General features: G+C 38.6%; 1 protein-coding gene across 3 annotated transcripts in view; it reads right to left on the bottom strand.

The window, feature by feature from the left end:
* Positions 1-12,087, bottom strand: part of LOC105470395 (cell surface glycoprotein CD200 receptor 2) — a 32,056-nt gene that overhangs the window by 5,447 nt on the left and 14,522 nt on the right. For all 3 annotated transcript variants that reach the window (XM_071092425.1, XM_071092424.1, XM_071092427.1), the window contains 3 exons: positions 8,517-8,582; positions 5,517-5,834; positions 5,141-5,392 (listed from right to left, as the gene is read on the bottom strand). In XM_071092425.1, the coding sequence (XP_070948526.1) occupies positions 5,141-5,392; positions 5,517-5,834; positions 8,517-8,582 (636 nt within the window). The remainder of the gene's footprint in view (positions 1-5,140; positions 5,393-5,516; positions 5,835-8,516; positions 8,583-12,087) is intronic.

Raw genomic sequence — 12,087 nt, 5'->3', positions numbered from 1 at the left:
GCCAGAAGCATAATTCTGAAGTCTCTTATCCTATGAAATTGACCACCTAGGCAGGGTGCGGTGGCTCACACCTGTTGGGAGGCCAAGGTGGGTGGATCACCTGAGGTCAGGAATTAAAAACCAGCCTGACCAACATGGTGAAACCATGTCTCTACTAAAATACAAAAATTAGCTGGGTGTGGTGGCATGGGCCTATAATCTCAGCTACTCGGGAGGCTGAGGCAGGAGAATCGCTTGAACCCGGGAGGCATAGGTTGCAGTGAGCCGAGATCGCACCACTGCACTCCAGCCTGGGTGACAGAGTGAGACTCTGTCTCAAAAAAAAAAAAAAAAAAAAAAAAAAAAGGAAAGTAAAAAAGAAGAAATTGGCCACCTAAAGAATGTGTGAACTCTAAATACAAGTCTGACTCCTGGCTCTAAGATGTTATTCTATCCCATTAAATAACCTGCTCAAAGACTAAACTAGAAAAATGTCAGACAATCCTAGGCATTGTGAGGAAATAAGAAAACAGTATGGTTACAGTTCTCAAAATATCTCATAATCCAACTGGAGAAGTCAGACTCATACAAATCAAAAGACAACTTATATAAAATAAAAATAAAAGCTCAAGACCCCAATTCACTACGCCAAATGGGAAAAATTAAGCTGAAAGCCGAGTCATGCAAGCAACTGCCTTTCCTTTTATTCCTAAGCACATAGCTACATATAAAACGTAAATTTCTCCACAGGTAGCTACTCTATGTTCACCTTATCATAATTGACTATTCCCCTACCTGCTCCTTTTCTCTTGCAGCTTATGAATTACCATACCCTTCCTCTTTCCCCTTCAGTGCACTTTTGCCCTTTAAATATTGAAGCCCTCAAAGTCATCTTTGGAGAAAGGCATAGATCACTGACTGTTTCTCAGACTCTGTGGTGTTTTTTTAATTTTGTTTTGTTTTGTTTTGTTTTTATCTGTGCAAATTGTCCTAAACCTTGGCAAAATGATCTTCTAAATTAATTGAGACCTGTCTCCGATAGTTTTTAGTTTAAATGTACAATTGAGAAAACAGTGCTGGATGAACATTACAGATTATAAATCATCTAAGGAATAAGAATGTTTAATCAACTCTAACACGGAGGTCAGGGAGAAGCAGGACTTGAACTGGGTCTTGCTGGTCTGCAGGATTGAATAGGTTAAAAGAAGGACTTTTCAAGATAAAGAAACAATTTGAGAAAAGTTTTAAAGATGAGTTCACCTAAGTCATATTTGGAGCGTAGAATGGAATATGTAGAGATGAATCTGCAATGATTTGAACCTAATTCTTCAGTGACTTGTATGTGTCAGCTACTGTGCTAGACTTTAGGAATACAAAAATTAAAAAAGTGGTTCCAACTCTCAAGGACCTTATGCTGTGCTGAGAGTCACAGAAGTAAGTGGCTGTAATATCATAAGAAATATGTATGTATGTGGTCTTTGTCCCCCAGTTCCCAGCACACTTCCAAGGATTTTTCCTAAACTTCTTGGAAGTTCCACAGTGATCCATCTTTTGTACGCTAATGAGATGAGTGGTGGCTGGGAGCCTGAAGACAGCTTCAGGATGGGGCTGATAATTAGAAAGGCCAAGGCGTGGTTAGAAGGTTGAAACTTTCAGCCCCATACCACCACTGTCCCCTTCCGCTGACCTTCTGGGAGGGGAGAGGGGCTAGAAATTGAGCTAATAAGCAATGCCCAATAATTTAATCCATCATACCTATGTCATAGAGCCTCCACAAAAACTCTACATGACAGAGTCTGGAGAGCTTCTGGGTTGGGAGATTTTCTGAGCTGGTGAACACACCGAGGGGCTGGGAGGTTGGCACTCCCAGAGACATCACGGAAGCTCCTTCCTCCATACCCTGCCCTACGCATCTCTTTATTTATTTATTTTTTTGTCTGTTCCTGAGTTGGCCACTTTATAAGAAATTAGTAATAGTAAATAAAGTGCATTCCTGAGTGTGTAATTGAAAAATCTAAGCTGTTGGAACTTTAAAATATTTTGAGCCTTAACGGAATGTGATTATGGGACCTGAGTTACGTAAACAAGCAGCTACGACCTAGGCAGCCATAACTTTAATTTCCCTGATTGTACATTAGCCTTTTTCCTTGCCTACATTGTTTTGTAAACTGCTGTAAATGACTAAAGGGTGCAGGGGAAGACCCCTTCCCTCTAAACTGTGATCTTCATTATTGATTAACTTCTTTCTTTCTTCTCTCACACAATAACTCTCACATTGCCTAACATGAAATGTTAACTATACTCTTAAAATTGGAAAGGAAATGAAAACAAACTGTACAGAAAAGAAAACAAACTGTAACTTTAATTAATTAAATCATTATAACTCATAAACCAGCCTTGTATGTAAAAAAGGTATAATCCTACTGAATTTCTTTTCTGCCTCTATAAACAAGACCTTAAGTTTGAAGTTTGAAGTTTGAAGTTTGAAGCACTGACCCCATTCCTTTGGAGTCTGTGTTACCCGAATGGCTGTTCTCAGACTTCTGCTTAAATAAACTCTTTTAAACTGGATTCTGATCCTTTTGATTATTTCAGGTTGACATGGGTTCTGTGAGTCATTCTAGCAAATTATTAAACCTGACAAGGGAATCATGGGAACTCTCTGAAATTATAGCCAGTTGATTAGTTCAGGTGGCAATCTGGGACTTGTGACTGGTGTCTGAAGTGAGGGAGGTCTTATGAGAGTAAGCCTTTAACTTGTGGAGTCTGTGCTAAGTCCAGGTAGTTAGTGTCTGAATTGAATTGTAGGACACTTAGATGGTGTCTAAAGAGTTGGAGAATTAGTTGGTGTGGGGAAAAAAACACACACATTTGGTGTCAGAAGCATTGTGAATGAAAACAGTGCCGAGCAGTCAATTACAGGGCTGTGGAGGTGCTCTGACAGAGGCATGTATGAAGCGTTCTGTGAGCACAGAGGAGGAACAGCTAACCGAACTTCAAGGCCAGAGAAAATTATCCCGGTGGATCAATGTCAAACGAAGTCTTAACACTTCAACAGGAATTGATCAAATGTAATGGAAGAAGAGAGTATAGGGAAAGAAGTGCCTTACAGAGAAGTAGAAATTGCATTCAAGGCCAGGCACAGTGGCTCTTGCCTGCCAATTCCAGGACTTTGGGAGGCAAAGGGGGGCGGATCACGAGATCAGGAGATCGAGGCCATCCTGGCTAACACAGTGAAACCCCCTCTCTACCAAAAAATACAAAAAAATTAGCCAGGCATGGTGGTGGGTGCCTATAGTCCCAGCTACTAGGGAGGCTGAGGCAGGAGAATGGCATGAACCCAGAAGGCGGAGCTTGCAGTGAGCCGAGTTCGCACCACTGCACTCCAGCCTGGGCGACAGAGTGAGATTCTGTCTCAAAAATAAAAAAATTAAAAATTAAAATTAAAAGAAATTGCATGTAAAAGGGAACAGAGAAATAAAAGCACTTAACACTTTTGAAGAGCCCAAAGAGGCCCACATGCATGGGGTACAGAATCACAAAATATATTATTAAAAATCTAATAAAATATTTAAAATTAGTAAATATATGAAATTATATATTATGAGACATTTAAAAGTAATAGTTATAATAAATATTATGAAGAAGCTAATTAAGTGAACAAAGAATGAAACATTTATATTTTATTTGGCACTTGGGAGATGCTTTTTGTCAGAGCATTTTCTGCGCGGGGAGACACAAATGAGGTAAGGAATAGATGTGAGGTGACGAAGAAGAGACAATGAGTGTAGGGTCCTCTTTTAAAAATATTCTTGGATACGAGTGGAAGCCAAGAGTTAAATGTTTGAGGAAGTCATAACACCAAGTTTTTGGATACAGAAGAAAAATAGGCATGTTTTATGAGCAGCTTTAGAAAAATAATTTAAGGAACAAAAAACTAAACAAAAGAGAGAGGAGAATGAAGCAAAGCTCCTAAGGAGATAAAGGGGAAAAAAGGCTTAGAATTTGGGTTGAATGTTGGTATACAGAAGAGAAGATCAAGTAATACTGAAAATAAATGCACTGATCTCTAGATAAGACATATGAAGTAAGAACCTAGACTTGATGGAAGATTGATCATGGAAAACACAGCTAATGAATACATGGTTTCCTTTTGGGGGTGATAAATACATTCTAAAATTGATTGTAGCAGTGGTCACAAAAGCATTGAATTGCATGCTTTAAATGGGTGAAATGTATGGTATATAAATTATATGTCAGTAAAGCTGATGCAAAACAGAAAATAAACATGAAAGATATTATGAAGAATAATTAATATGATGATATTTAATATTAGTTGTAATAATTATCACAATAGCTAATTTTTATTAATACAATACATATAATAGCCAACATTTATTAATATAAGGAAATCTAGTGGCTAAAATTTGCTTAGTGTCAATTATGTAGTAGATACATTAATACAATTATATGTACAGCATATTTACATATATATAATTTTATTTAATTAACCCAATAATCCTATTAGGTGGATCCCATTGTCTTCATTTAACAGATAAAGAAACCATGAGATACAGATGTTAAATACTGTTCAAGTTCATATAGCTGGTGAACAAAAACCATATGAAGTGAAAGGCTTTGCTCCTAAACACCAGATTATCCTGCCCAAAACAGTATAAAGATGTGGACCTTATCTTTTCATCTTTGAATCACCAGCTTCAAACTTATAAACAGCATTCAATAAGTATTTGATGAATTAATTAATAGATTGCTTTCGATGATGAGACGGGAAGAATTATTTGTCTCTTACTCAGGGTAACAAAGTAATAACTATACAAGAAATAAAATCAGGAAGAAAATAACTGTCATTCTGGGCTATCTACTGAACAAGGATTGTTAAAACTATATAAAACTCATGATATTTCATATCAAGAATTAATCTCAAAGTAAGAGCCTGTAGATCACTAAGTTAACAAAATGTATTTTTATGACTGTTCCACTAAAAGATAGATTCTAGCGTTGTAATGCCTTTCTCAGTTTTGGAGAATATTTTCAAGCTAGGAGCTCAAATTTTCTTATCTACTGTTTGGTTATTCATTATTTTCTATGGAAGAAAAAGTTGAGCATCAAGTTTACTCTTCTACAAGAAACAGGCGCTTACCTGAATTCAACTTTATGTATAGACTCTTGTTGCCAGTCAAATGGGAGACATGGCAGGTCACGGTAGACACATTGTGGCCCTCCCAGTGGCATGTACTCTTAACAGTCACTGTGCCATTGCCCCAGTACTCATGCTCAGTAGGGGCACAATCCCCCGCTGGGATCCAGGAGATCTGCGCAGCTGGCTTCCCTGCAACTGCCTTGCATACTGCAGTTCTATTCCTGCTTTGAAACAGGGTCACTTCAGGTGTAACTGCAGAGAGGAAAGGGGGAAAAAATGCTTCAGTTTTCACATAAAGTGTATGGAATTCAAAGAGATATTTGTTTCAGTCACAAATCGGGTGATGTGAAATACCACAATACATGATGCTCCTTACCTAGCACTTGGAGGTGATATCCACGATGGAAATTCCCATCGGGAGTTGTCATTATGCATCTGTAATACCCGTCATGAGTGATGGCCACTGGGCGAATCTGAAGGTCCGAATTCTGATCAGGTGTGGAGACCCAGGTTATTCTCTCATCAGTACAGTTGGTTTCCTTGGTCTCATTTGTTTCTTTCCTGTAGGATTTTGTGCAGGAAGGCTGGCTTCTCAGGATTATTTCCCATGTTATTATGATCAAATTTCTGAACGCAATAGGAGGGCAACAAAGCACAGCATTTCTAGCCATCTGTACAGGCCATGGAATGTTAACTGGACACACACACAAAGGATAATGATAAAGAAAACCTTGATAAGGAATTTCATGTGTTATGTTTATGCACAGTATATTACATGAAGTCATATTAAAACATAAATTTGCTGATCTTATTCCAGAAATATTAGACTTATGTAAGAAAATAACATTCACAAAATATGAATAATATATTGAACCCAATCTAAAGATTAACAAACTTTCTCCAGTATTATGTATTATTAGAAAAACAGTATGCATAACATTGTATTCTGAAATATAATAAAGTATTCTGAAATTAATTCAGGAGTTTTAATATTTAGAAACAGAGAAGAAAACAGAATTGTAATTTAAACAACAAAGGCAATGCTCTAAATCTAATCTTTAGGTGGTAGAGACTACTGTATTTATCATACAAATCATGTGCCTTGGAAAAGAAAATGGAGTAACTAGTGATGTGATTGTCTCCTCCTTCGTTTTAGTGAGCACAAGAAAAATTAGTAACATCAAAGTTAAACACCTGTCTCTAAGGTTGTTATTTCAGACAAACATAAGTGTGGAAAGTTTATGGTTTTTCATTAAAGGTAACTAATATGGCATTCAGGTGGAGCTAGCTGGACATGTTTTATTTAGATAATTACATGTTTTATTTAGAGAATTACAGAGTCAGTGAGATCCATAGATCTTTAAAAAAATCTTTAATTTTGCCAGTTAAGCCATCCCATGTAAGTAAAAAAAAAAATGCCTATTGATAAGATGTTTAGAAATATTTATTTCAGGCCGGGCGCGGTGGCTCAAACCTGTAATCCCAGCACTTTGGGAGGCCGAGACGGGCGGATCACGAGGTCAGGAGATCGAGATCATTCTGGCTAAAACGGCGAAACCCTGTCTCTACTAAAAAAAAAAAAAAAAAATACAAAAAAAACTAGCCGGGCGAGGTGGCGGGCGCCTGTAGTCCCAGCTACTCGGGAGGCTGAGGCAGGAGAATGGCGTGAACCCGGGAGGCGGAGCTTGCAGTGAGCTGAGATCCGGCCACTGCACTCCAGCCTGGGCGACAGAGCGAGACTCCGTCTCAACAAAAAAAAAAAAAAAAAAAAAAAAAAAAAAAAAAAAATTATTTCTAGTTTAAAAAGTAGTGTGGCATATAATTTTTAAAAAGCTTTATTTTCCTTTGGACATTTATCATGAAAAAGTTTTATTGCAAATTCGTGACCTTGTCATAACCTTTGGATATTTTCCTTCCTTCCTGTTTAGTCACACATATAATCCCAGAGAGTTCAGTGGTAAACTTTGCTCATATATTTTATTTCTGTATATTCAATCCAATTATCAGGTGTAAATGTGTAAGTCGACTCCTTTCTGTCCATCTTTTAAAGTAAAAATTAAGCCCTGCATCCTACAAGCATCTTGCAACATAGATTCTCATGCATCTCATAAGCCAACACAATGTTTCCACAACTGATCAGGGTTTACTAAGAGGTACTTATTCTGCCAAAGTATCTGTCACTACTCACCTGTAACAAAGGTGAGTGTCAGAGATCTCGTCACTAGCATAAGCAGAAACAGTTGCAGAGGGGCAAACCTTTATGCGGATGAAGCTTGTTTTTGCTACACTCTACATTTAATATCTCTCCTCTCCTGTTTTGGTGTCACCTGTCTCTTAGGTGGTACTTCAACCCTTGTATTTCACAGTCAGATAATGATCACATAACCAGATACAGAAAGAAACAGGACTTTAACGCGACCTGAAAGGTCATTAAATCCATGCTCCTGCCGGGCGCGGTGGCTCACGCCTGTAATCCCAGCACTTTGGGAAGCTGAGGCGGGTGGATCACGAGGTCAGGAGATCGAGACCATCCTAGCTAAAATGGTGAAACCCTGTCTCTACTAAAAATGCAAAAAATTAGCCGGGAGTTGTGGCGGGCACCTGTAGTCCCAGCTACTCGGGAGGCTGAGGCAGGAGAATGGCGTGAACCCGGGAGGCAGAGCTTGCAGTGAGCTGAGATCGTGCCACTGCACTCCAGCCTGGGCAACAGAGCGAGATTCCGTCTCAAAATAATAATAATAATAATAATAATAATAATAATAATAATAATAAATCCATGCTCCTTCCACCACTCCACCTTAGCAAATGTTCAGAGGTAAGCAAGAACATGGCTTGTTTGGAGAACTAGAGACTGGGACATTCAGGGTCCCTCGTACCACAGCACTCAGATCAACAGTTCTTCAAGTAGTCACAAGACTGGCCCCCGCCAGGCCATCAGCTAGTGATTCTACCAAAGTTCAACTTTCCATACCTCAGTGCTGGCCACTACTAAGGAAACATATTACCTTCTGCAGAAATTTTTGTACTCTAGCCCTTGCATTTCATAGCCAATTAATAAGTACATAACTAGATGAAGAAAGCAGTAATACTTTAACATAGATCTGAAAGGTAGTTAAATCCATGCTCTGAGGTATGGAAAGGCATGCTCCTTCCGCCACTCCACGTTAGCAAAGGTTCAGAGACAAGCAAGAACATGGCTTGTTTGGAGAACAACTAGAGGTTGGGTCATTCAGGATGCCTCATACCACAGTTCTCAGATCACCAAGTTCTTCAAGTAGTCATAAGGCTGGCTTCCAGTCAGGTCATTAGCTAATATTTCTAAGAAAGTTCAACTTTCCATCCCTCAGTGCTGGCCACTAGTAAGGAAGCATATTACCTTCTGCGAGTACTTTTGAGTGGTTCTGTGTAATCTGTTTTTCATCCATACATAAACTGTTTGAAGCTAGAAAATATTTAGAGAAGAATAAATGAAATCAATTTCATGTACTCAGAGTGGAAGCCAGTGTTTCCTCACAAAGTCTTACTCAACGTAAAGACAATTAGTTAACCATAACTAAAATTATACAAAAATAATTGTAAAACAGAAATTAGAAGTTATGCCATCATTAGAGGAAAAAACCTGTTAACATCTTAAAAATTATACTTATAAGCAATTAATAATGATTTCTCATTCATGAGACGCTTTGTTTAGTCAACTAGTTTGTATGAGGTAACCAAGCCTCACCCTATTCCTCCTTCCCCAACCAAGGAGATGGGTCCATGTGGGCATCTCACAAGAGATGGTCCAATTATACTCCTTTCTCCAAATGCTGGAGACATCATCTTTAAATGAAATTTCTCTGTACATTTTTTTTCCTTTTTAACCTAACTCTTCTAAAAGAGTGAAAGAAATGAACACAAAACTGGAATAATTACTAACCAGGAAGTAGCTCTATAGTCACTCTTGTTGCTACTCAAATGTGCCTACCATGAGCACATGGTAGGCACATTGTGGCCCTCCCAGTGACATGAACTCCCAATAGTCACTGTGCCATTGCCCCAGTATTCTTGCTCGATGACACAATCCCCCTGTGGGGTCCGGGAGATCTGTGCAGCTGGCTTTGCTGCAACTGTCTTGCACACCACAGTTCTGTGCCTGCTTAGAAACAGGGTCATTTCAGGGGGAACTGCAGAGAGGTAAGGAAAAAGTGCTTCAATCTTAACATAAAGAATATGAAATTTCGAGAGACATTTGTTTCAGTCCAAATCTGATGATGTGCAATACCACAATATATGATGTGTGCAATACCACAATATATGATGTTCCTTACCTAACACTTGGCACGGTTAGGATTAGGTACGTCAGTGATGGCCTAGGGGAATGACTGTTGCAGTAATTCTCAAAGCGTGGTTTTCAGATGGCTACGGACAACCAAGACCTTTTCAGTGGACATCATCGTGGGTGATATCCATGATGGAAATTCCCATCAGGTATTACCATTATTCACCTGTAATACCCATAATGAGTGAGGACAAAGCAATCAATCTGAAGGGCAAGATTCTAGTCAGGACTGGAGGCCTATGTTATACTCTTGTCATTGCAGTTTTTTTTTTCCATTGTTTCATTTGTCTCCTGTAGGCTATGATGCAGGAAGAATTGTCTCTGATGAGTATTTTCCATGCTGTTACCATCACACTTGTCAATAGGATGGGATGGCAACAGAGCATAGCCTTTGTATATATTAGTAAAGACAGTAAAGTGCTAACTGGACACAATAAGAAAATGAAAATGACAAAAATTTCTACATGCCAATTTCTCCCACTGGGTCTCATTTAAAGTCCCATAAAATCCTTATTTATTTATTTATTTATTTATTTATTTATTTATTTATTTATTTTTATTATGTTTTGAGATGGAGTATCTCTCTGTCACCCAGGCTGGAGTGCAGTGGCGCTATCTCAGCTCACTGCAAGCACTGCAAGCTCCGCCTCCTAGGTTCACGCCATTCTCCTGCCTCAGCCTCCCAAGTAGCTGGGACTACAGGCGCCCGCCACCACGCTCAGCTAATTTTTTGTATTTTAGTAGAGACGGGGTTTCACCTTGTTAGCCAGGATGGTCTCGATCTCCTGACCTCGTGATCCACCCACCTCGGCCTCCCAAAGTGCTGGGATTACAGGCGTGAGACATCACACCCAGCCATTGTTTTTCTTAATGAGTATTTTGCCCACCTTGGATGTAAGAAGGTGGTTGGAAAGAGTTCAGCTTGCAACTCAAACATTTGATACAAATGCATTTCCTCAAGATAATCATCATGATTTGGTACGCAACAAAAATGCATTAAATGTATTTCCAATTCGATCATGTAGAATACTTAAAAGATACTGTATATAAGGCTTGAGATTTAATACATTAATACTTTTTACTGAATCATCAAAGACATTCTTAGGCAATGTGTGTGTGTGTACGTGAGTGTGTGAAGAATACAATGACTATTGGTGCAGCTTGGTGCCTTTTATAGTTGAATTATATATCCTAAAATTTATATGTTGAAGTCCTAACCCTCAGAGATGTGCCCTTATTTGAAAATAAAATCGTTACAAAATATAACTAGCTAAGAGAAAGTCATACTGGAGTGGCGTGAGCCCCTAATGCAATACAATTGGTGTTCTCATAAAAAGAACAAATTGGACAGATATGGATATAGGGAAAGCATCATGTAAAAACTGGAGGTATGCTGCACAAGCCAGGAAGTACCAGAAGCTAGGAAAAGGGCTTGAAACAGATCTTTCATAGTGCCTTCAGAGGGAGAATTGCCCTGCCAACACCTTGATCTTGGAGTTTTAGTTTCTAGAACTGTAACACGATATGTTTCTGTTACCTCTCATTTTATGGTTCTTTGTTACAACAGCCCTAGCAAACTAATACAGTACTCTGCACTTTATTCATGCTAAGGCACCAGTAATTTTAAACAACAGTTCAATTGCACTTTCACTGAAAATATCAGTAGAAAGGCAAATAACATCACTGTATTGTCATTATTATTATTGTTGTAACTCATTTTTACCTAGGGGACCCCCTGAAAGGGTCTTGATTATCCCCAGCCATCTGAAAATCACACTTTGAGAACTGTTGCAATAGTTATTCCCCTAGTCCTTCACCAAAGAACCTGTGACCATGTGTTTAGGTAACCATAACTGGGGAAAAAGGAACACAAATATCTTTTGAGGGTTATTTGAATACTAATCTGAACTGATCCTGATACCCAAGAACACAAAGAACATTAAGGGCCTCCTGTTAGAGTAGAAACATATCGGAGTCAGGGGATAAAAGAAATCCTGGGCCTGGTTTATATCACAGTAGACCTTCAAAGTCCACAGAATTATCCAGTGGAGGTTTTTCAGTTGCTGAATATTTAACTAGAATGAACATGCTTAGCAGCTTGCAGACCGTCTTGTTGATTCCTTGATCTGTAAAGTAAGAGCTATTATAATAGGAAAGACCAAGAGAAATCCCCCAAACCACTCACCTTGGCGAAGATAGTAAATAAATATTAATATTGAAGACCTAAGTATGAGTCTCCTTTCAGAGACGTAAAGTGTACTAAAATAGTGGTTCCCATTATGTCTCCTACTTAATTTACCAGTTCAATCCCTGCAATACACTGGATGGTGAATTATAGTAGACCAATGCAAAATTACCAAAGTATCAGCCCCAACTGCAGCTACTCTGCCAGATAAGCTATCTTTACTAGAGATACTCCAGTTGCAATATGTGGTTATTGATCTGGTAAATGCATTATTTTCAATATTCACCAGGAAGGAACATCAAAACTAAGTTTGTATTCCACAGGACAGTACACAGTATATAAATATGGTCTTGTCTTAATTTCTACTTTCATGTACAGTGTAATCTATAAAGATCTAGGCTAGCTGGGCATTCTGCAGGGACCATCATATTGGTCTACTAT

Source organism: Macaca nemestrina, chromosome 2 (assembly GCF_043159975.1).
Source record: "Macaca nemestrina isolate mMacNem1 chromosome 2, mMacNem.hap1, whole genome shotgun sequence".
Taxonomy (NCBI): Eukaryota; Metazoa; Chordata; class Mammalia; order Primates; family Cercopithecidae; genus Macaca; species Macaca nemestrina.
Note: the sequence above shows the minus strand (reverse complement) of the source record. Positions and strands in the feature narration are given on the sequence as shown.